The 25,002-nt window shown below is 43.2% G+C and overlaps 2 protein-coding genes across 2 annotated transcripts in view; both read left to right on the top strand.

Moving 5' to 3' along the window:
* Window positions 1–32: 32 nt before the first annotated feature.
* Window positions 33–4,674, top strand: tlr9 (toll-like receptor 9). The gene is made up of 3 exons (XM_084016052.1): window positions 33–103; window positions 432–3,392; window positions 3,510–4,674. Exons 2-3 carry the CDS (start codon window positions 435–437, stop codon window positions 3,714–3,716), a joined length of 3,165 nt encoding a protein of 1,054 aa, XP_083872178.1. The 5' UTR covers window positions 33–103; window positions 432–434; the 3' UTR covers window positions 3,717–4,674.
* Window positions 4,675–5,172: 498 nt separating this feature from the next.
* Window positions 5,173–25,002, top strand: part of LOC311016637 (ERC protein 2-like) — a 147,562-nt gene continuing 127,732 nt past the window's right edge. Inside the window, exons 1-8 of the mRNA XM_084014475.1 lie at window positions 5,173–5,361; window positions 6,797–7,939; window positions 11,581–11,604; window positions 11,734–12,424; window positions 12,461–12,555; window positions 21,642–21,686; window positions 22,898–23,053; window positions 24,307–24,399. Of these exons, the coding sequence (XP_083870601.1) occupies window positions 7,088–7,939; window positions 11,581–11,604; window positions 11,734–12,424; window positions 12,461–12,555; window positions 21,642–21,686; window positions 22,898–23,053; window positions 24,307–24,399 (1,956 nt within the window). The 5' untranslated portion in view covers window positions 5,173–5,361; window positions 6,797–7,087. The remainder of the gene's footprint in view (window positions 5,362–6,796; window positions 7,940–11,580; window positions 11,605–11,733; window positions 12,425–12,460; window positions 12,556–21,641; window positions 21,687–22,897; window positions 23,054–24,306; window positions 24,400–25,002) is intronic.

The raw sequence follows: 25,002 nt of genomic DNA, 5'->3' as shown, positions 1-25,002 counted from the left end.
ACTTTTAGATACTGCTTTCAGTCTTCCCTCTGCCCACCTGGACTAAAGATTGCTTCATCTTGCTCTTGATGTAAATGTCAAGATACATGCTATACCTGTCATAGTAAGTCATTTAATGTGTTTTCTGCCATCAGAAATGCACTGATTTTAATGTATACATTTTAGAAAAAGCAAATTTATGTAACTACTGGATTGTTAAATTATAAGATGGAAATGGCTGAATGGAAAGGCTGGAGGAAAAAAAAGGAAGGTTTTCTTTTTTTAGCAGTAGTATGTACCTGCTTTAACAGTCTGGTGTGTGTAAATGGTGGTTTTGATGGCGGTTTAGTGAATACGCTTGATCTTTGGTAAAAAAGAAAATGTAATAGTCTGCGCAGACTTCATTGTCTAAAATATTGACAGACAACTGAAATTAAGTTTCTTTTTTCCAGGTCATGTTGAAAAAGATCCTCATCTTCTATCAGCTTCTTCCATTGGTGATGACCATAAATACAATCTTCTTCCCATGTGATACAGATGTGAATGCCACCACAGTAGATTGCCACGACAGACCACTCAAGCATGTCCCCTTCATCAAGTCTACCACTGTAGTGTCACTCAATTTGAGTCGGACTAAGATACAGCAAGTGGGGCAGCATGATTTGTCAGGCGTCCCGAACCTTCACACTCTGGAAATGATGGGGAATTGTTATCCTGGTCCCCGGAGAGCTTTGGAGAACCACCGATGTAAAATGAAGATTCACTATTATGCATTCAAGAGCCTATCGAAGCTTCAATTTCTGTATCTGTCGGAAAACAGCCTCACCTCAATTCCCTGGTTACCTGAAAGCCTGAAGGTTCTGGACCTACAGAATAATCACATCTTCAACATTGTCCACCTTTTAAAAACTCCACATCTCGAACAGCTCCTCCTCAGCAGGAACTGCTTCTATGCAAACCCTTGCAACCAATCCTTTTACATTAGCGAGAGGGTTTTCAGAGACCTCCCTAAACTCAAAAACCTTACCTTGGGTTATAATAATTTCACAGCTATTCCAAAAGGATTTCCACCCTCACTGGAGAGTCTGGATTTACGAGAGAATACAATCACGGAGGTCTTAGAAAATGCATTTGCCAGTCTGACTCTCCTCAAGTATTTGAATTTGGAGTGGAATTGCCAGCGTTGTGACCATGCAGCCAGACCCTGCTTTCCATGCCCACAAAATCTCCCTCTACAACTACATCCAAACTCACTCTATGCTGAGAACAGCTCCGTCACCTTCCTAAGCTTGAGAGGAAACTCTCTGAGAACATTCCCAGAGGGTCTTTTCCGACCTTTGAAGAATTTAAAGAGTTTGGATCTGTCTGACAACCTCCTGGCATATGCGATACGTAATGGCACCTTCTTTGCAGAGCTGAAGGGCCTCACTTGGATTAGCCTCATCTATAACTATGAACCACAGAAGACATTTCCAGAACTGATCCTCTCCCCACATATTGGCAACATGTCCCGTCTACAACGTCTTCTTCTAAGTGGGAACTTTTTTCACAGGCTTTCAAGCGAGAGCCTGAATGTTCTGTCCAAACTTCAAAATCTAACGAAACTAGAACTGAGAATGAATTTCATCTATACTTGTAACTTCACATCTCTGAAACGCTTACCGTTACTCATCAATATCGACCTCTCCCAAAACATGCTTAATTTTCTTCCATGCTCTTCAAATCCCTCTGAGACTGTGGCACAGGAAAGCCGTCAGAACCAGAACCTGTATACACAAATGTTGTCTGACCCACCCCCTATGTTGATAGATCGAGAAGCAATATCTGGAGGTGATAGCTGGGAATCCAACAAATCAAACAGGCTGGAAGACAATATGTTACAATTCCAATCACTATTTGACTTTAAACATATTTTCTGCCACGGTAAACTGACGTTTGACGTGTCTCAAAATGACATCCTGTCTATTAACAAAAAGGTTTTTGTAGGCATGGAAAATGCTGTTTGTTTAGACCTTTCTTTCAATTACATGAGCCAAGCATTGAGGGGTGGGCTCTTTGACAGCATGAAAAAATTAGTTTTTCTTAATATGGCATACAATAGACTTGATTTTTACTATAACGATGCTTTCAGTGAGCTTCAAACGACTCTTAAAGTATTAGATGTTAGTAATAATGAATTTCACTTCAAAATGAGGGGCATGGGCCATCGTTTTGTGTTCCTTCAAAATCTGACAAACTTGGAAGTTTTAAGTCTGGCGAACAATGGCATCGGCATGCGAATAGACCAAAGGCTGATCAGCAGCTCTTTGAAATACCTCTACTTCTATGGAAACCACCTGGACATTATGTGGGATTCTGATAACAACAAGTACACTCATTTCTTCCAAAACCTGACAAACCTCACTTACCTTGACATCTCTAACAATTATCTGAAGTCGATGTCACCAGAAGTGCTGTGTAACCTCCCAGGAGGCATTAAGACCCTTAGCATCAGTGACAATTTGCTGAGCTACTTCCCATGGCAAAACATCTCTGCACTCAGCAATTTATGTCACCTGAACCTCAGCCAAAACTTCCTCATGTATTTGCCTCATAAAGTAATTGAATTTGGAGCAAATTTTTCTCTTTTGGACCTCAGTCACAATCGCATCGGTATCATCCCTGAGGATTTCTTCAGTATGGCAAAATCCTTGCACTCCCTCTATCTCAGCCACAATCAAATCAAAGCATTGAACCAGCAGTTTCTCCCCGCCCCCTTTAAAAATGGTAGTGCCCTTCAGAAACTCACCCTGCATGCCAACCCCTTTAAATGTGACTGTGATACATCTTGGTTTGCGGACTTCCTGCGTACTACCCCGGTACAGATCCCTTATCTCACCACGTATATTCACTGTGAATACCCAGAGTCCCAGCAGGGTGTGAGTGTACTGTCTATGGACCAGCATTCCTGCCAGGACTTGTATGGTAGCTTAGCCTTTCTCGTCTGTTCCTTCTTTGCTCTGACCTTCACTGTTCTGCCCCTACTGAAGCATCTCTATGGCTGGGATCTGTGGTATTGCTTACAGGTCCTTTGGGCAGAACATAAAGGCTACTCCCAGCTCGCTGGTAGTGATTCACGTTATCATTTTGATGCATTCGTGGTGTTTGACACCGGGAACCAGGCTGTGAGGGATTGGGTCTACAACGAGTTAACTGTCAATCTGGAGAACTCCGGTCACAGGAGGTTCTGTCTCTGTTTGGAGGAGAGGGACTGGATTCCTGGGCTTTCATGTATTGAAAATCTACATAATGCTGTCCACGGCAGTGCGAAGACACTGTTTGTGCTGTCCAGTGGTGCCAGTGGTGGTGAGACAGTGAACGGTGTCATCCGCCAGGCTTTCTTCATGGTTCAGCAGCGGCTTCTGGACGAGAAGGTTAGTAAAAATAAATGTTTTATTTCCATGTGCATTTTGTGGGTGTGGATCGTATCCCCTCTGAGGTGTTGCCATGTTTTTAAAACACTGAATGATCTCTTATGTTATCTAAATAAGGTGGATGCAGCTATGCTGGTTCTATTGGATGAGATGTTTCCCAAACTGAAGTATCTTCAGCTGAGGAAACGGTTGTGCAGAAAGTCTGTGTTGTCCTGGCCGAGAAACCCAAGGGCTCAACCCCTTTTCTGGAACCGAATGAGAATGGCATTGTCATCAGATAACCTCAAATTCTATGACAACAATATGAGTGAGAGTTTTATTTGACTTAACTGTTGATTGAGTGCCCTTGTTGAGAATATGCCTATTACATACGTTTGTCAAACTCTCCTTAATTGTAACAGATGTAATTGATGTTTTTAATAAGTTGCTATAATATATTTTGATTAAAGGTTCTATATACGGGATTCAGAGCATTAATTCAGCAGAGTTAGAAGACAGAGGAGTAACCAGAGCAGAGAGGGATTCATTCTCCCTTTCTGTGTGCTGTAATCCAAGCTTCTCTGCTTTATTTGCATAGCCGGGTGGGCCATGCGAGCATTTAAGTGCATGCGAGTCTCTCTGCTGTGCCCCACTGTCTAGCTAAGGGCCAGCACTCTGCACTGCACTCATACGGCAGTTACCACTGATATACGACCCACGGCGTCGTCGCATAAGCATGGCACCCACCCTCCGTTTCCATTCCAGCTAAACACTTTTAGCGTTTTTAGCTGCCAGCTCAGCCATCGCCATGTTTAGAGCCATGTGGAGGCAATTCATATGCTCTGAATTCCGTATTGAGCGCCTCTGAAATGTAACCACTGTTCCATGGGCTGTCAATATTTTACTGTTTGTGTTCTGGTATTCTATCTAATAACATTTGATGTTGATTCTGCTTGTCTTCCGAAAGCTTGGACATGTTGATATTGTGGGCTGAAAAATGAGTCGAGACATTGTACTTAGCATTGATATTGGACAATACAAATACATTTGACTTGATTTCACTTGAGTAGATTGATTTCATTATTACAAAGGAGTAGTGTAGTGTGCATTCATCCAAACTCCATCATCTCAAAATTTCACTTCTGTTTGCTTCGATGTTGGGTGGAAATGAAACTGATGATTACAGTTCACAGATGACAAACCATTCAAAATACGACAAGTCATCTGGCATTTCTTGAGATATTTAAGTGGAAAACTTGGGACAGTTTTGGCTACATGAATTTGTGAGTGACAGACATGCAAACATATTGAAAGTAAAAACACATTAACGCATCAACAAGCCCTGCTGTCTGATCAGTGTGTTTGCACTTATATAACCTGTAGCCTGGGATACTTACCGGTAGTTCATTTTTGATCTTGTGGCCTGGGAATTCCATCTGACAAGCATCACTTCTGAGAGTGAAACTTTTGACCAAAAGTTATTCTTACTCAATTTCTGAATTAGTTACACTAAGTGGATAAACAGTGAACTGAACAGCAGCTGTAAGTCTTCCAATGTCCTCCTCAAAAGTTACACAGGTAAACACAATTAAAACCTGTGGCTCAATCCTATATAAGATCAAATAAGAATAGATGAAATAAGTATTAAATTCATATTTTTGTATTTAATTGAACTTATTTGGCAAATTATTATTATTGTATGTCTTTAAAAATGGGTTCGTTAAGCTCAGACCTTGCAAGCGCGCTGCCAACACACTCATGAAGGTATAGTGTATGAAAAAAAAAGGAAAAAAAAGAAACCCTCCCATCGTTGCGACTCGCGCTGCCCCACCACGCTGGCCGCGCACGCGCCAGCTCGGGAGAGCGCGCCCACGCGGACCCGATGGCAGGACAGGTCATCAGAGAGCTGAGCCGATGAAACCATGGAGCCCGCTCCGAGGTCGGACGGGTTACTGTCGGGAGTTCACGGTGATGGAGAGTCGCCTGTCCGGTAAGCCGAAGCGCACACGTTTCCACGTGAACACCTGGACTTCGCGGCATCATTTGACAACATGATTTAAACAAATAGAACCGCTATTAATGTGTGCGACAGATTAATTATTATGTAAGGTACTAGCTCGTAGTCATGTAGCCGTGTGCATATGAGCAAGAAACTAATCCTCCATGCCGTGGTCGTAGTAGAGTTATTCGGGTGTCCGTCCACCAGGCTGCGTAGTCGCATGCACAACGGCTGTTCCACTCGTGCCACCGGTGAAATATGCGCACTACTTTCTAGTTTGTCCGGCCGCTTGGCCGCTTGTTGGGCGGAGGGACGTTAACCATGCAGACCGACGAGTTACGCTGTTGCAGTTCGGGTGGTGACTCGAGTTTTCTCTTCGCAGCAACAGCTGTCTGCCAACTCGCAAGTAAGGGAGGTTTGAGGGGAAGTGAGACGTTTCGTACTCTGTAACAGCTGTTTTATTTTTGTATCGTAATACGTCGTTCTCGTCTTTTGGTCACTATGGTTTGGCGAGGAGTTGTACAGCTGCGTAAAACTGGCGCGTGCCCTTCGAAAGTGACCGGCTGCACAGACCTCCATCTTCATGCAACTGATGTAAATGATGTGTAGACGAGGCTTCAATGGTAGCAAGCTAACGTGTTCCTTTTTCAAGAGTTTATCTTTGTCTTTTTTATTTGAATCGCCATCGTTGATTTGTCTTTGGTATAATTGCAGAATAGGGGGGGGGGATGAGACACGGATGTGATTGTTCCATTGCTGCACATAAGGCTACATTCATTGTCTGCTACAATGATGGATAAGGGATTGACAGCTATGTTATGACTGACAAGCAGACTTAACCAATCTCTCAGTTGCATCATGACTCAAAGCACCCAATCCTCTTGGATTAGAGGAGGGATTATGATTTGGATTTGCCTCTGCTTTGCAGACAGTCCCCAATATCTGGTCCATCATGGACTGGCTTGTGCTTACTTTGATTTCCTGGGGATATTTTTACCTATACTTGTCTGAAGCAACCTGCTCAGGTTCCATCAGAATCCATGTGCTTTATGGTGGTAGGCTGAGTGCTGTCCATGGTGCTGAAGCATGTCCATCTCCTTGCTTTTTAAAAACATGAACCATCTACTGTGGTGATTGTGGCTGTGCAAGGCGTTCTCTACATAACGAATGACAAGCCACTAATATGCTACACCACTAATCTATAGTGCGGTGATTAAACAGACACGGATGTGCTGCCCTCCCATCACTCACATCAGAGAGGATTACAGAGTACTGTAGTAAGTTTTTTCACTAGATCAGTGAACCATGCCGTTGGGGACTCATGGTCTTGCTTATTTCCCATAGCTCTGATGTAGTGATACTGCTTGTGATATATTTCTTACAATTGCTCTTCCTGTCAATGTTTGTCTTTCTTTCACCTGCCTAGCATCCATGATGTCCTACACTACAGCTGAAACCACACGACCTCTGGCCTGTTTGTCTGGAAGTCCTCTAGCCAACAGTCACCTCCATTTTATTCTGCCTATTCATTCAAATAGGACTAAATGAGACTCGGCCTCAAGCTGTAAGCAAACAGGCATGAACAGATGAAAACTGAGAGGCAGAGAGGTGGCCTTTATTCTAAACCTGGTTATCAATTCTGGTTCCATAAAGGGACATGAACATATTCCCAACCTTAACATTTTCTTCTCAGAAGTCCACTTTTGCCATATGAAATATGCCTTTAAATATTAGAGCCAAGCCTGCGCAGAGCAAGCTGTCGACTGGCCCAAAGAGTAGTGGGCACACTGATGGCAGCACATCTCATTCACGCTTTTCCAGATCCACAAAACAGGGGAAAGGCAAACAGGCTGTAAGCTCAGCACCAGGCTCCCGCTCAGGGCTAGAACCAGGCTCTGTGTCCGGGGGTGTGCCTGCACCAGCATCTAAATTGGCTGGAGGTCAGGGGTCGGTGTCAAGGCCAGGTTCAAAGACCAAATCCTGCACATCAGCAAACAAAGGTTCAGCGACAGCTCCAGGGGGTAAAACCCTGTCCATGGAGAACATCCAGTCTTTGAGTGCTGCCTATGCCACTTCAGGCACCATGTACCCCTCTGAGCGAGATTCCTTGGAACCCTCTGGTGGGTACCCCAAAGGCACCATGACACTGGGGAGGAACACCAGCCGCTCATCCTACCCTAACCGAACAACGGCTATGGGCAGCACTCCTAATATCACCTCCTCTGGGCTACATCACCCGTCAGACCCCAGTGCAGACCAGACTTTGCACCCTGCAAGGACTTCCAGTTTTCGCCGCCAGTCTGCGAGACATCCACAGGTACTGGATTCGGCTGGACGGGGGGAGGGTCCCTCGATTGATCTCCAGTCTCAGCTGAGGGAGCTGCAGAGGGAGAATGACAACCTGAGGAGAGAACTGGATGTAGGGAAGGATGGGAGGACGGGCCCCAGCATGAACAATGTTAACTTCTGGAGCCCAGATGTGAAAAGAGACAAGGGGGTTAGGCGGGAGGATGGAGTGAGGACCTCGGTTCTGAAGGACGCGTACAGGGTTAACCACGAGGATTTGCAGGTGAGAAAGATGTTTTAAAAAAATGCTATATTTCCACGTTGGAGATCATTGTTGAATGGCTGTGAACAAAACACAAGCACTGCATCAAATGCTCAACAATTTCAGTATTCAACATGAAGTAACTGTAGCACGAGCAAGTCTTTGTGAGCGGGGATCACATTTTTCAAATGGTGCGAATCTCATTTTTACACAAAAACTTGTCTGCTCACGCGTCACATTCTGATTTTTTTGGACAACCCGCCCATCTCTCCTGCACGTTTTATGCCTCTCACATCATACCTTTTGTTCCTGTCTTCAAGGTTGCATAGAAAGGTTTCCATGCAGTTCATTTGAAAAGATGCTTGTCAGTTTCACCGCTGTCTGTGTTTCCATGGGAACATGGCAGCTATTCAGCAGTGTTAGTCAGATTCTAAAAAAGCCTGCAGCTACTCCTGAAGGGATGGTGACCAGTCTGTCCTGTGCCACCTCTCCCTGGAGTCCGTCCCACTAAGTCTGAGGCGTTATCCATCTGTCTGACTCTCTGCTGTATATCAGCTCTTTCCTTGTTTGCCTTCCTTCTCTTTTCAGCCTCACCAGCCTTCTTTTTCTCAATTTGTCTGTGTGGCAATTTACTTCCTCATGTGTCTGTGTTTGTCTGGAGGAGAAAAAAGAAGAAGCATTCTCTTGATATTTATTTCATCCTCTTTGCAATATGCAACCGGATGTAATTTCCTTTGAATAGCCTTATTACTCTCTCTTGCTCCTTTTCTCTCTCTCTCTCTCTCTCTCTCTCTCTCTCTCTCTCTCTCTCTCTCTCTCTCTCTCTCTCTCTCTCTCTCTCTCCCACTCACACAAGCATGCAAAACCCTTAATTATATCTGCACTCTTTCATCTGACACCTCTCATAACCAAGGAGCCACCACTGCATTTATAGCTTTTTCATCTCACATTGTCATACAGTGTGAGGACACTGTGACACACACACACACACACACACACACACACACACACACACACACACACACACACACACACACACACACACACACACACAGCTCTCCTGTGATTTCAACATCACAAAAAAGAAAGTTTGAAAAAATAAAGAGTAACTTTATCCTTCAGCAACATTGTAATTGCTGTGCAGCTTTATATATTCTCAATTGATACATCTTTCTCAAAATGCTTCCTCAGCAAGCAGATTTGTATGCTAAAATTGCATGAAGTGCACACAATTCACACACAGGTACACAACGAGCTACACACAGCACTCACCACCCAGTAAATGCCAGAGGGACATCAGGAAGGTTTGTAGACGTTACATGTGTTTGCTGCTGCACTACTGATGCTGAGGTTCTCATGTCTGTGGCATTAAAATGGAGCGTGGCAGTCAACGTTACCAGTCATGTGTATCTGCAGGCACTCGGCCCCGTCTGGGATAGATGGATGAGTTTGTCTCAGCTCGACTCTTTGAGGCGACAGACCCATTCAACGAGTACATTCCATTATTTCAAGTGTTGGCTCATTGGTCTCCCCCATGCTAACACACTTATACTTCTTCTGTCTTTTTTCCCATCACCCTTTCCTTCTTTTATCTACTTCTACTCACAGTACAGAATGATCACCTAACTCTTATACACATTCAAAGAATGAAAGCATAGGTGTCGATATCATATTATAGCCAACTAGGAGCAGAACTAGTTCATTTTATTAATAGGATCAAATTTGACATAATTTAAATATCCTGGGGAACAGTTGAATTGGAAAAGTCCCCATTGGATAAATACGGTTATGATGCGTCCTCCTCATACGTAGCCTGCAGTTGTGCTGAACTCAACGATCCTGGATCTGAATTAACAGCACCTTATTTCACATCATCTATAATGAAAGGAAATTAATACAGACAATCAATGTGACGTACGTGATGTGTGCAATTTTAGTTTAGTAGTTCAGCTGTATTGTTGCTGTTCCCAAGTCAGTTTGCTTCACCACAGCTTGTGTATCTACAAAATATTATTCATTATGAAACATTATATTACTCACTCCTTTACTCCCCTGCTTTCATACAGAAACACACTCATGGATAGTTCAGCTCCGGCTAATAATGATCGGGGCTGTCAGAGCAACATCACTCTTTAAGATGTTCCCAACCACTTCTGTCTCTCAATGGAAATCTTAACAGTCTCTCAGAATGTTTACAGCCCCATCAAAGTCAGAAATTAGCCCAATTTCTTACTTGTTTACGCTGAAATCGCAAAAAGCTGTACCTCATGCATAAGATGACATTCTAACTCATATCTGCTGTTCCCTTGTTTTCCCTTATCACCTCTATCCACCTTCCCTATTATCACCTTCCTCCTGTTTTTTTTCCCGCCTCCATTTCCTCCGGTGTTTTGCCCTTTGAGACAGTCTGGGAAGAGTTCTGTCTGACAAGAGAACTTTGTAATTAGCATGAAGAATGTCACCTTTTCTCTCAGCTGCAGTGACCACAGTTGTCCTCGAACCATCTGTTTGTTTGGTGTGTGTGTGTGTGTGTGTGTGTGTGTGTGTGTTTGTGTGGATGATTGTCCACCCACTCTTGACTTGATATTCAGTGTTATCTTGTTGCATTGATTATCCTTGTTCACCCTCGCCTCCCTCCTACATCTCAACTCCTTGGCACTCCCCACCTCCTGGACTCTGGAGCAGAGCAGGCAGAATACTTCAGGACCAATTAGTAATATCTTGATGCAGATTAAAAAGATTAGTCATTTAACTTCCGTATAGTGTTTGTGTCAATGCATCCATGACGAACTGTTGATGAAGAGGCTGTGTGTGTGCGTGTGTGTCTGGTTTGTTTGATTGCCTTACAGCCTGTTCTTACCTTGATAAGTCAGCCTTCGAGAATGCCTTGTGCCCAGGGTTTTCAAGGACACAATGCATTTCCATTTGACAGACAGGAAAGCTGCAAGCTGTGGATGTAAATCAGCATATTGTATTTTGTAACACAACAACATGCAGCTAAAGCAGGAACGTTGGGTGGAATGTACCATCCCTAGCAACACGGGGCTATTTGTGGCATTTCCATGATTCCAAGTGGTAAATAGATTGAGATAATAAATTAGTAATTGCATCAATAAAACCTCTTTAGTTGATCTTTAAACAGACATTGTTTAAACCAATACAATTAAATCAAGGCAAAGATCTTTTATCAGTTTGCCCAGTTTTTTTTGCAAATGCTGTTATTGTATTCTTGAATAGTTATTGATTTGCCAATTTATTTATCAATTGACTAATGATTATACGGCTCATTTAGTCTAGTAACTGTATTAATAAGTAACAAATCCAGTAACTGGTTTGATTCTCTTTGAGGTCATTTTTATTTTCCTTTTATAAATCACAAATTAGTGTTCATCTGATGAAACATCAACCTTCATCCTGTCTTGCACCCCATTGATGTTCATACCCCTCAACAAAACCCAAGTCATGTATTGCTTTCAGTAGCTTCTATGCATTCTCTGTGTTGAAGTGAAATCTCTCCCCCTTGTGGCTAAAGCATGTAATCATCACCCAACAGCTTGATGTCATCTACATAATGGTTTGATATTCAAGGGTATATCTTTTCTATCTTTTTCTATTTTGGCTTTATGCGTGTGTCTTTCTCATGTCCCGTCTCCCTGCTGCAGCCTGGGGATATTAGAAGAAACAAGGTCTGTCTTATGTACTCCCCTCTATATTCTTTACATGTGTGTGGCATCATGTGTTTAGGTATTTGTAATATATGTCTGTGTGTTTGTACACTTATTGATGATGGGTGCTTGATCTTTCTCTCTGTGTAGCAGCTTCCGTTGACAGTTCAGGAGCTTCAGGAGGAGCTGAGGGCCCACAGGGAGATGAACAGTCGCCTGCAGCAACAGCGACAACAGGGGAACACTGGCTCTTATCGAGATCTCCATACAGACCAGGACCACAGAGGGGGACTCAGTCCTGGCCACAGCCCCAGACAAAGCTCCAGCAACCTGCACAGTCCTGGGCCGAAGAACAGCCCAAGAGCCAGCCCATCCAACACTTACAATCCAAGGCAACAGGAAGCGGATATCATCATTCACAGTCCTGGCTACGGCTGTAACACCGCAATAGCGACACAAAGAATCAGCCCTGCTAACACCCTTCAGCCGGGGCCGAGGAACAGCCCAAATCAGCCCTTCTACACTCCTAGCCAAGGTCCGGTGGTAGGGCCCAGCTCGAGTTCAATCCGGCCCCGCAGCCCCTGCCAGGTGCCTGGGTGTGACGGGTTCTCCTCACCTCCTCCCCTGGATCCATCAGAGGAGAATGTCTTCCGGCTGCAGTCGGAGCATGAGCGGCAGGCCAAGGAGATGTTGCTGCTGAGGAAGACCATGGAAGAGATGGAGATGAGAATCGATTCTCAGAAACAGACTCTGGGCGCCCGGGATGAGAGCATTCAGAGACTGCTGGAGATGCTTCAGGGCCAGGGCCAGGGCCAAGGTCAGGGTCAGGGCCAGGGCCAAGGTCAGGGTCAGGGCCAGGGCCAAGGTCAAGGTCAAGGTCAGGGACACTGGTGTCGAGGACAGCGGACAGGCATTATAACCATGGCGGCACAGGAGGCTGAAGCACAGCTGGAGAACATGCATGTGAGAGAGGTGGGTTTTTCTTCCTCATAAGTTTTAAGTGGTCAGTGGTTATGTACCCGAAACATTCATATGTAGTATCAAACGGATTTTATCAGCATGTTGATATTTTATAGGTTCTTTTCTATATTGCAAGTCATAGTACACAATCACGTTGATAATCCAAAGCAATTACTTTTTTTTAGCCAGTACTTGAGAGATGTAAGGGAATTCATATTTTAGTGGCCCTAAACACTCCAAGTCAACATATTTAAATGGTAAATGCTAGTCAGTCATCCAATGAGGTAGATGGTGCTGGTCCAAACTATTTCAATATTGCCCCTGAAAAGATTATACATTGGATTACTTTAATTATTTAAATATAGCCTGGATAACACAACAAAGGTATGTTAGTAAACCTTGTTCTCCTGGCTAACAAGCAAAGCTAGTCTTACAGTCATGGAGGTTCTATGATGGTTAGGGATTTTTAGGTTAGCAGTGAAAAAACCTGAGCATGTTCTAATCAAAAACATCCAGAATAAGCATCTAAATATGATACTGCATTGATTACTTTCTAGCCAGTTTGCCAGATTAAAATGATTGCTTCGCTTTTATTCACAAAATAACATAAATCTGATCATCATCGTACAAGACAAATAAAACAAAAATCAAAATGTGTCCAAAATCAAAGAAAGGATAAGGTAAAAAAAGGAGAAGCATGTTTTACTGAAACAATGTTGCAGAATCAGCGTTTCATATTCCGTGAATGACTTTCATAGTTCGAGAGATGAATTATACGCACATCACGGAGGTACAGCATGATTCAGAAAAATGAGGAATAATGCCTGCACACCACGCCATGCCACAATTTATTTAAGGACGTTTCCATCCTGCTTGGATCTGTGAGGTTAGAACATTTTAACAGAAGGGAAAAACACACCCATGTTTATACATAATACACCAATCAGGAAACAAGCTCCATGGCAGGTGTGGTTCCTCAACAATACATCCAAATATCAAAACGTGTCCTTATCTTGTTCTTTCTTTCTTTTTTCTATTCTTTCTAAAATGTGTCCTTTTCAACAGGATGTCATGTTCATCATCACAGTCAAACAGAACAATATATATATATATATATATATATATATATATATATGAAGAGAAAGTGTTTGATATCATACGTAGTCCTTTAGGTGTCAGAGTCTGCAGAGTAAAAATATAATAACAGGGTATTTAAATCATACTCGGGCCATGTTTTGCTGGAGGTTTCTCTTTTATAAAAATGGAATTCTTCCTGGATAACAGTGCTGAACTCTCTTCATATCCCCTTTCCTTAAATCCGTTTTCTCATTGATCTGATGTTTGTCATAGTCACTTTGTCCTGTGCAGATTCTTCTGGCTGATGGGGAGGCTTTGTTCAGGTGTAGAGGATGGAAAGATTAGCCATCCAAGAAGGAACACTAGTCAGTATCTTTTCTATGTAGGTCTGACACCAGTCTCCTACCTTCCTGTTTCACAAGAAAAGAGAAGAGAAAGCTATTATATTTTACTCTTCCGACCCACACACCTAAAGCTCTGAATCAAGAGATCAAACACTTTCTCTAAAAATAAACATAATATTTTTTGTTCTACAGAATAAAACATATATTTTCATCTGTTTGACTTTGTGATGATGAACACGACATCCTGTTGAAGAGGTTTGGTATTTGGACGTGTAGAGTTTGTGTTGCTGTGTTTTTGAGGAACCACACCTGCCATGGAGCTGGTTTCCTGATTGGTGTGCATTATGTATAAACATGGGCGTGTTTTTTCCTTCTGTTAAAATATTCCGACCTGATGAAGATCCAAGCAGGATGGAAAGGTTGTCCTTGAATAAATTGTGGCATGGAGTGGTGTGCAGGTGTTATCCCCCCTTTTACTGAATAAATTACTTTCATGCCATCTTGCCAGATTAAAATAAACTGTGGCTTTGTTCTATATAATTGTTGCAAGTAAAAAGATTGCCAGTGCATTTAATCCAATCAGATTGAACAAATTTATCCTGAGCTCTTTTTTCCACTTACAATCCCCCCCCCCGAGCACCGGACTGAACTGTTCTTCCGGGAGGCGTTTGTTTAACGTACCACCACTATGTAGCACTATGTGATCATGAGACAAGCTAGACCAGATGCACTAACCAGCAGGCTCAACAAGATGGCGCTGCTCTATAACAACACAGAAGAACACTACCCTCAATGCTGCTGCTGCTGCTGCTGCCGCACACAAGTTCAATGAAGTTAACTTAGCATCGTCAGCAGAGCGTCGGTGTGTGAGGCGGCGGAATCAACAACATTTTGCTATGCAAATGTTTTTAATCCATGTTCTATGTTTATGTGTATGTGTGCACATGTGTGTGTGTGTGTGTGTGTGTGTACACCTAGCAGAAAGCAGCTCAGCAGGTCTTATCAATGGGCCAGATTAGCATACGGAGAGCACTAAGCCTGTGTTCAGCCATGCAGTTTTACAATACCACTCGGTTTGTGTGTGTTGTGCTGTTGATGCTGTAGAATAAATTGCATTTCTTCTACAGCATCCGGCATGCAGTGAGCTTTTTATGCATTACAATATATTATATTTATTATCTAAATAATAATTAGATTAATAATTAGGTCCAGTCGCTCCTGTTTTTTCCCCTCAGAGACAATTGAATTTGAATTTGATTGACTTTAAAAGCCCCAGCCCTCCTTTGAGCAGTGGTGTAGCGCAGGTGTGTTTGTATCCTGCTCTGCACTCCTGACTCCCGCCTTGTTTATTTTTAACTCCTAAATCTTCTTAGTCTTTAATTTCTCTGCTCTCTGTCAGTGTGTGTGTGTGTGTGTGTGTGTGTGTGTGTGTGTGTGTGTGTGTGCGTATCTGTGCTTGCCTCTGCTATTGTTTATGTCACGATGTTCTTGTTTTTCTGTCTATGTTGTTTGTCTTCCATGCCCAGTCAGAATGATTGTGTGTGTGTGTGTGTGTGTGTCTGCATGCATGCACATCTGGGGCCCGTCGGCTTAGCGTTCCTACCGAGGACACGCCCTGCCGGGCTGCCGGTGGCTGATGGGATATCCTTGTAGGGTGTCTGGTCACTGTGATGATTTTGTCAGAGGGGAGCGTGGGTGTTTCCACCCATGCTAATGCAACCACTGCTGTGTGTGATTGTGTGTGTGTGTGTGTGTGTGTGTGTGTGTGTGTGCGTGTGCGTGTGCATGCATGCGCGTAGGGACCTAACTATGCTCAGTGTGTAAGAGGTGAGTACCTGTTCACATATACACTATGTGTGCTGTGCTATTTTTAACTGCTTGACAGCTTAACACACACTGTGGGTGCAGTGGAGGAGGAGGGGGTGAGCGGGTCAGAGAGGTGAGAGACGGAGAGATGGGAGAAAGGAGTGTTTTTCTTAGGTAGAAAAACAGGCTGTGTTTGTCTGAATATTAATGTATGATTAATGAGGGAAAACACTCTGACCGCCCTGATTGAAAAGAGAGGCGATTGTTGTTCTTTGGTTTTTCCCCCCTCGTCTCCTTCTGGTCCCCTCTCCTCTGAGGTTGAAATGGTGTGATGGGGGTGTCTCTCTGTATATATAAGTGTGTGTGTGTGTGTGTCTGTGTGAAAGGGAAAGAGTTGAACTGATTAGAGCTTAAGTGGAACAGTTGATTTTTCTATTTTTAAGCCAAACTTAAATCCTGGTTTACAGTGAAACAAACATGTAGATGGCACTAGACTGATTGTTCATAATTTGCTGTAGAGCTATTTCAATTGCTACTTGTAGTAGTATGTTTATCGTGTATATAGTAAATTGTGTACACGTGTTTAATAATTATACTAGGCTCATTCCAAAATATACATATTAAAATGAGGATTAGGGAAGCATTAAAAATAACGATTCATGTTGTGATTCTTCACTGTCAAAGTTGTTTTATGTGCTAGAAGTAAATGATGAAATCCAAATATTTCCTAGTAACTGAGTTACTATTCCACATTTTATTGTAGTGAAAATACACCGTCAGACACTTGGAAATTCAACATTCAAATTTGGGGGATTTCAAACTGTAGTTTATTAACATTGTGGTGAAGCGTAGTCAAATAGTCTGACAGTATGATGTGGTTGTGGTTGGTGTGGAATGTGAGTGTGTGGCGTTGGGCCCAATACAGATTAATTGAAGGGTTTCTATGCACTCATGTAACTGTAAGAAGCAGTCTACTTCCTGAGAAGGCCTCTTGCCTTTTGTTCACGTGTCGGTGTTCCACTCTGATACATAAACATAATGTGGCCTTACACTTGCACTAGTGCAGCCATTGCCTCTATTAAGGGGCACTACTCTTAGCTTCTGTGATTAGCTCCAAAGGAAACCAGCCCAACTGCCTTTCATTACCGCGTCCATTACTCTCTCTTAAATGACCCAGCTTGTTTAGCTTGCACTGGGATAATAAATGCCTCCATTTTCAGTTTACCTCGGCTTTTATTTATCCTTCAAACATGGCTGATGTTTTTTTTTTTTTTTTGTTTGCTATTTTCTGGTGGTTTGAAGAGAAATGATCACCTTAAATGTTTAGATGTATGCATATATATTGTGATGCATATATTCAGTATACGTTTGTATGATGAATATCAGAGAATTGAAATGTCTTTTGGTCGTTTCCCCTTTCTCTGCCTTGTGTTTATGTGTGTAGGACATGCTGGTGTGCGGTTTGTATGGATGTATAGTGTGTGTGTGTATGGCTTGTGTTTCCTGCTCATTGGTTGGCTGTTGGAACTCTTAGCTGCACAGCCCAACATAGAGGCCCTGCCACATGTATGTCAGCCTTCACTTGGCTCTTGAGATGAAATGAACCCACTGGCAGTACCAATAATCTCCACAAAGTGGCAGTGTTCTGTTAGAATTTTACTAGTATGTTGGTTACATGCACAGTGAGCCTAAGTTATGCGTGATTGTTACACACACACACACACACACACACACACACACACGCACACACACTGAACGGCATAAAATCTGGGCCTAATCGGCTCTCCCCAGCTGCCAGGTCCCCATAGACCCAATAATAACAGCCGCACCACTGGTCTGTTCCTGCACAGCCCTGACCTGCTGCCAAGGGCGTGCACACACACACACACACACACACACACACACACACACACACACACACACACACATGCACACTCTCTGTGAGATTTCTTCTTGGAGATGGCATATTTACTTTCATACATATCGTACTGCATACTTCACATGGTCCTTAGGGGCCCTAGAGTCGGGTCCCCTACTGTATATGAAGACATATCAGTGTTAGATGGAGAGTATTTGACATTGCTTTAGTGTAATGGCAAAGCACTTATGGCTCCTCTGTTTTTTCTATAGTACGACTTGCTTCAGAAGTCCTGCTGCTGTTTTTGGCATGCTCTGTCCGTCAGCCCCCGCATCCTCTCCCAAACATTAATGAAACTTTAGAAATGTAGCTTTTAAAAACTTTCTAGTGCCTGCATGTTGAGGAAAAGTGGAAGTTCATGTCAGCAAATCTGTCTTTTTTTGTAATCTCTTTTTTCTCGTTTTTGCTCACTTTCTCATGCCACCGACTTATCGGCTCTTTTCTCGTCCATCAGCCTTTCGGCCTGTATGTGTTTCTCTATCCATCACAGTTTGCCATGCTCTCCTTCTTTCTCCCCGGACTGATAAGCTGTCTGTTGTGGTGCAGGATAACCGGTGAAAAGCCTTACTTGGGTGTAGCTTTGTAGGGCGTCTTTCAGCCTCCACTAATGAAGCCCCTCCCAACTAACATAAGAAGACCACTGTAAATACTCAGAAACACACACACACCCCTCCCTATTCCTAAGAAAGGCTTTCCCTCTTATTTTCCCTTTGTCTTTTCAAACTGCTCTTTCAAGCTTTTGAGCTGAAAGGACACATTTTCACATTTGTGGCAAGCCAATGTGTTTCCTTTTTCTCCCTGATGGAGAAGGGATGGGAATGTGATTGATGAATGTGTGTGTGTGTGTGTGTGTGTGTATGCAGAATCTGTTCATGTTCTAGTTTGCGCATGGCATACATGACACCATTGCCTTCAGGCTAGAATTGAACCTTTTGACCGTATCCTTCATTCAGGATGCCGGCACTTATTGCTATAGTGTTACGTTTGATCCTATTCATACCATATGCTCGGTCCTCTGACACATGTGGAACAGAGAAGACGGTCTTTGATGACATGCTCTCTCGCATGACTTAATTTCCCCCATTGTACTCTAACTGTACTCCAACCATTGTTGATAAGAAGTTCATACACACTCTCCCCACAGGACAGATACAAGGCTAACACACACACAGTCACAGTGACACATTCATACATATATCGTCAGTAGGAGATTAGGATTGTGGCAGCAGTGGGCATTCAGTCTGTGGGAGGCGTGCTGTGACAGCAGTAATCCCTCCTTATCCACAATGACATGGACGAGAAGATAAGGCCCTTGTCTACTCTCATTTTAACTCACAGGGATTTATTTACAATTCTTTTGGTTAATAAATCCATCCATCCGAGATAGCGACGCAACCTGCGACATCTGCCATCAATTATAGTCTATGAGCACAGTTTGCAACAGGAGCAAGTGGTATGCAGTCAAATGTGTTCAAATTATAATCAGAGTATATGGCTTTAACAAAATCATGGAGACGTATTTTCATTTGAATGCAGAGTAAATGATTTGGGTGACATTTCATGCATTAACAGCAATCACAGATGTAATAGTTGGTATGAGAACGGGTTGAAGTCACCGTTTCCCAGTTGTGGGAAATGTTGGAAAGGCGTTTCCCAGTTTTGATCACCTCTAAATCACCAAAGATGACGATGCAGTGGAGAGAGCAAAGTAATTGAATGTCTGAACACTACAGGAGTTGTTAGGGAGCGTCGTAAAAGTGACCCATTTCAATCTTCAGTTTTGTTTTTCACCATAGGAATCTCACACCACTGCCATTATACAGAGTCAGCCCCAGTCACACCTGTGAGTTTGTGATAAAATAAATAAATGAATAAATAAACTAAGCAGGTCATGTTATTAATGACCTGATGATTATGCACCTTTCAAGGTTTTCTTTTTTCCATAGCTTGCTCATTTGTGAATATATCAAACCACCTTTCATGTGTCTGACATCCTGTTACACAGATGTTCATTTGTGAAAAAGGCCAGCAGACCAGACAGTGGCTGTGCTGCGTGGCTTCGGAGTGTGAACATGTGCTGCTGTGTGGGTGGGAACATGTTCATGTGTTCATGAGTTAAATAACTCTTTATAAAAGTCATATAATGTTGAGTTAATTAACACCAGAATACAACAAAGCCGTGTAATTCACATCTTTGCTCTGAGCTCACTCATACCTGCACCGATATGTGATAGCTGCTGTGATAGCAGATATCTTCCCCTTGAGACGAAGAGTCAGAGCCTACAGGTTGAATGGTGGTCAGGCTGATGACGGTTGTGTTGTGTTGGATAGATGTTGGCTTATTTAACATGTGAATGAAGCCTAAACAAGGTTGCAGTCGTCACTAGTTCTGACTCTTTTAGAGAGACGGTCAATCCAGGTTTTAAATACAGTAACTGTTTGAAATGCTTTCCATTGATTGAGTTACAGTAAAACTCATCATTTTCCTTCTCCAGAAAGGTCTAGTCCTATTAATCGGCTGTGTTTATATGTGTGCACGTGCCCGTTTGCTTGAATGTGTGTGTGCTCGTGTGTGGGCATCGTTGTAGGTCAGAGTTACCATTAATTATGGATAGAAGAAGTGTAGCGCATGTGTGCTGGTAGAAAGTTTTGCTAAGCAAGAGCTTTAGCCTGCCAGATGCATCTCGAAGAGAGAGAACGAGATTAGAAATAACAGCTTCACATGACCTATAGCTGAGTCTCCTTTCTGCTGGCGAACAGACCGGTAACATAACAGCTCCTTTTTGCTCTTTTTTTTTTGCATTAAGGATGTACAGTAGAGGATAACATTTTTAAAAGACAGACCCTGGAATTGGTCAGACTGATCATCTTCTTTAGTGGCTCTGAAGCTGTGGGTGTTGGAAAGTGCTAAAGATGATGAGTCGCCAGGCTTATTTTTACCGAGTCCCTCCCCAGGAGCTCCATCGTCGGAACCAGCTCCAGGCTGACCCGGCCAAGACCAGGGCTCTACAGACTGTCATTGATATGAAGGTAGGGCTGACAGTGGACCGGTACTCGACAAAAGCGTTCAACATTTGAAGTAACAATGTGTTACTCAGGGCGTCTGTCTGACGTCAGCAAGTTTGAACTGTGGTTGGTGTTGTGAATTAGAATGGGATGTTGTGACCTCGATCGAGCAGTGTTTGCATTTCATTTGCAGCCTCTCGTCTGGTCGAGTGTTATCAGCTTCATACCAACAGTGCTTTATCTATGGATGTGCACTGCTGGAGTACCAGCGCTAGTAGAGGATCTGGCTTGCCTTGTAAATGCAGACACAAACATACATGCACAAAAAAAATCTAAAAAACCTTTGTTGCCTCGTGTCCGTATGGTTGCCATGCATGTGTAAAGGCCATTATTAGCCCATGCAGAGTTGAGCACTTATTCAATTTGTTTCAAATGTCACATATGGAAGCTTTCACTCGCATCTCAGCCCTTTGAAGTCGTAGAGCTGTGAAAAATGCAGTTGACTCCACATGTGTCTGCATGCAAAGCTCCACACACACACACACACACACACACACACACACACACACACACACACACACACACACACACACACACACACACACACACACACACACACACACACACACACACAGTGTTCATTCAGCAAACACTTGTTCTCAAAGTGGTTCCTTCACAGCATAACCACAGTTATTTTTCACACATACTTTGAGATTTGTCTGCCTATTAACAGACGAAACATATGCTAGGATGCTCACACGATTGTACATTCAGACTACATTCATTTTAAAGGCCAAATAAAAATTACCAGAAGGATTAGATGAAACTGTCCTCTGTTTACGCTGTTGAGTATAGATTCTGTATGTTTTTCGTCCGGTGTTCGTCCCAGTTTCTGCGTTGTCCGTTGCTTTTTCTAAGTGGTGTGTGTTTCCATTTTGTGATTACAGAACACCAACCCCCCTTTCTGTTTTGATCCTGACGTTATCTGGCAGGTACAGTAATGAGAGCTCACCTCTTAATCCTTCTGTCAACTCAACATGTGCTACAAATATACAGTATTTGTGTTTTCCTCAATCCCTATCATACATTCCTCCTGGCTTGGAATGCAATGCTGTCATATACAGTCATGTTTCAGCCGTTCTGAGGCCCAGCCTTTCTTACATGTATTCCTGTTGTACTGAATGCTTTTTCATTTTTTTATTTGTAATCTTGTTTTTGATATTACCCTCTATATTTTTCTTTGGGTTTGTCTCGTTTCTTTTCCTCTGGGTGAGGTTTTTTCTCCCTGTGCCCTGAAGCAGAAATGGATTGCAATTTGTTATTAAAGTTGGAACATGGCTTATAAACTCAAATCATCACAATGTAAATGCCTAGCAACAGTCACACAGACTATACTAATGGGTTATGTTTGGAGGGATATCCCAAATTCCTGAATGTCCCACGTTTTTCAAAGTGTTCATTGAAATACTTTGCCTTTTCATACATTCATTCTTTGTGTGTGTGTGTGTGCGTGTGTGTATGTGTGTGTGTGTTCTATGCACCTTTATGCATTCCTGTTTGCCTGGACTATGTGTGTTTGTGTGTTTAGGGTGGTACATGCAGCACGGCTGATGTCAGAGGATGTAATAGAGGTCAGATGCGTATGCGTTGACTGTGGTTTGTGCTGATGCCATCATGCAATCTGCTTCCATTTATTTAATTACCTGGCTCTTCTCTTCCAAGGTTTAGCATTTAACGTATGTCTGAACCCATGCAGCTTAACAACCTTAGGACCCGTCCATGACAGACCCTTCCATTCCCTCATAGATGCTGCAAAGGAAAACTTCCTTGCTGCACACAGATGCCTGCCTGTTTTCCCAGACATTCTGCTCAGAAATAGGGGTACACTATCTAAGACATTTAAGATATATAACTTGATAGATAACTATAAGGTGAGATAATGTGAGAAAGGTAAGGCCCTATTAAAGTCCAGAGTCCAAAGTTCTATGTCAGACTCCCCAGATTTAGTCTGTTTTAGTTGGCATCTGTTTAGAACAGTCTGTCGCTACATCCTGTTCTAAACATCGTCCAAGACAATTGTGTTTGGTCTTAAGGAAATATAAACATACCAGAATGATAATATGTAGAGCTAGACCTTTCTTTAACCTGACCAAGCACTCTGGCTATCTTTGCTGACTTTGCCCGCCTACTGTTGCTGGTGTAGGACACCAAGATCTCTTCCTTGGAGAGGAACATCAGAGACTTGGAGGATGAGGTCCAGATGTTAAAGACCAGTGGCCTGCTGCATCCCGATGACAGGCAGGATGAGCTCAAGCAGGTGGAGGTCTACAAGAGCCATTCTAAATTCATGAAGACTAAGGTATAATGTTTCTGAACGCCACCTGAGACCACTTCATACCGCATGACCCGAGAGATGCATGTTTGCCTTTAAATATCAGTTTACGCCTGCGTGAGAACCTATTACGTGCATGTTGCATGTCGCCATTGGATGCTCATGAAGAAGGAAGCAGTCTCGATGCCAAACGTGTTGTACACTGCCATGTTTCCGTGTAATGTGTCTTTTGGCTGCTGGCCTCCTGTGTTGCATGGATACCAAGAACTCCTACGCTTATAAATGTATCTGTTATTTCACATTTAAAGTGAGCTTTCTTATTCCTTGAAATGCATAGTGCCTTACCTACCCTCCCTGTGTGCTGCCCAAGCATTGTCCTGCTCTCCTGTGTGACGGCGTTCTCAGGGACTGGGCTCAGGGCATCACCTTACAGTGCACAGTGTCTGTTTACTGCCCTACCTTCAGCTGGCAGGAAGACCTTCGGAAAGCTCTGACTAAGACGTCTATTTCAGGCTGTATATTTGCTGGTGTATTCATGAGGACAGTGTCCAGTCTGGCATTCATACATTTGAATAGGAACATGAATATATCTGCAGGAGTCATATTTCAAAATGTAGTGCGAGTGCCTATGATGGCTGAGGCCCATGAGTAGCGCTCCATGTGAAAAAGTTCCTCTCATGTTCATTAATGGTGCTCTTTGTCAGGCCCATTTTTCTTGATGAATCATAAAAGAGATGTTTTCATGAATGGGGCCCTGACAGATGAATGTGAGCTTACAAACGACAGAGGAAAGAGCTCTCTCTTCACCCTTACTGACCTGGGATGATATACATCACAGTGACTCGCTCTCCCGTGTCTCATTTTTCTGCACAACACAGAGAGACACCATGCACTTGGATAGACATAGTCACCCAGATTCACCGTATATCCTTGAAGTGTTTAGGGTCCTGGTCTTTCAGCGGTGGTGGCGACTGGTGTTGAGGTGAGACTGTGATAAGAGAAACCAGAGAGGACAGCGTCCCTGTCCTCAGCTTCCTTTGTGGCTCAGTTGAACGCCAGAAAATGGAAAAAAATAGTTGGGGTATGACAGCTTATTCACCCAGATGATCATTTCTAACAGAACTTCTTCAAGTGTAACATTGTGAAGGCTCAGCGGTGTAGAGTGTGTGAGGAGGAGCGTGGAGGAGCACTCAGCCAGCTGGGAAACCCAGACCGTTTCTCAGCTGGCCGTGTGCCGTGGCTTAGTGGCTTGCCGTCTCCTTGTCTTTTTGTCTCTGTAGGAGCAGGCCTTGTCACCACGTCTGTCTTCGATCAGAACAGCTCCCACCTCCCTCCTCCCCACCCAACAGCCCTGGATCACAGAACAAGCAGAAGTACCCCTCTCATTAGCCTCTCCACTCTCTCATTATTTCCTTCATTATTCTACTCCTAATTTGATCTATAATGCTATACCACTTATTATATTATTTTTAGTCCACTCCATATGCATTCCTTACTACCTACGTCTTACCGTCCTCTCAGCAGTCTCACCTCACATATTGCCTCTTTGACTCCACCTCACCTTTTGACCTTCTCTTCCAAGCTCTTTATTTCTATGAGTCAGGGTTGATTGGCCAAGCTCTGGTGCAGTCAAAATGCTCCTGTTATGAGGGGAACCCTGCTCACACAATTAGAGAAATCTCTGCCTGAATCAACTTTGTGCATTTTTGGCACCAGTAGACAGATGACGATCTTCTGCACATAGCTAGCCTCAGCACAGAAACCTCCCTCTGTTGATGCATTTTGTGTTTTTCTGCCCTGTTCTGTTTGACCTTCCTTCAACACATCTGCAGTCTGACAGCTATGTGTGTGTAATATGGCTCTATAACTATCTGCCTGTGTGTATTTTCAGTCTTTGGCTGTTTGACCGATGAGGACCGATGATGTAGGGCTGGGTGATAATTCAACAGTGTTATACATCATCGTTCCAAATAAAT

The sequence above is a fragment of the Eutrigla gurnardus genome (assembly GCF_963514095.1).
Source record: "Eutrigla gurnardus genome assembly, chromosome: 8".
Classification (NCBI taxonomy): domain Eukaryota; kingdom Metazoa; phylum Chordata; class Actinopteri; order Perciformes; family Triglidae; genus Eutrigla; species Eutrigla gurnardus.
The sequence above is the reverse complement of the archived record's forward strand: the minus strand, read 5'-3'. Positions and strand labels throughout refer to the sequence as shown.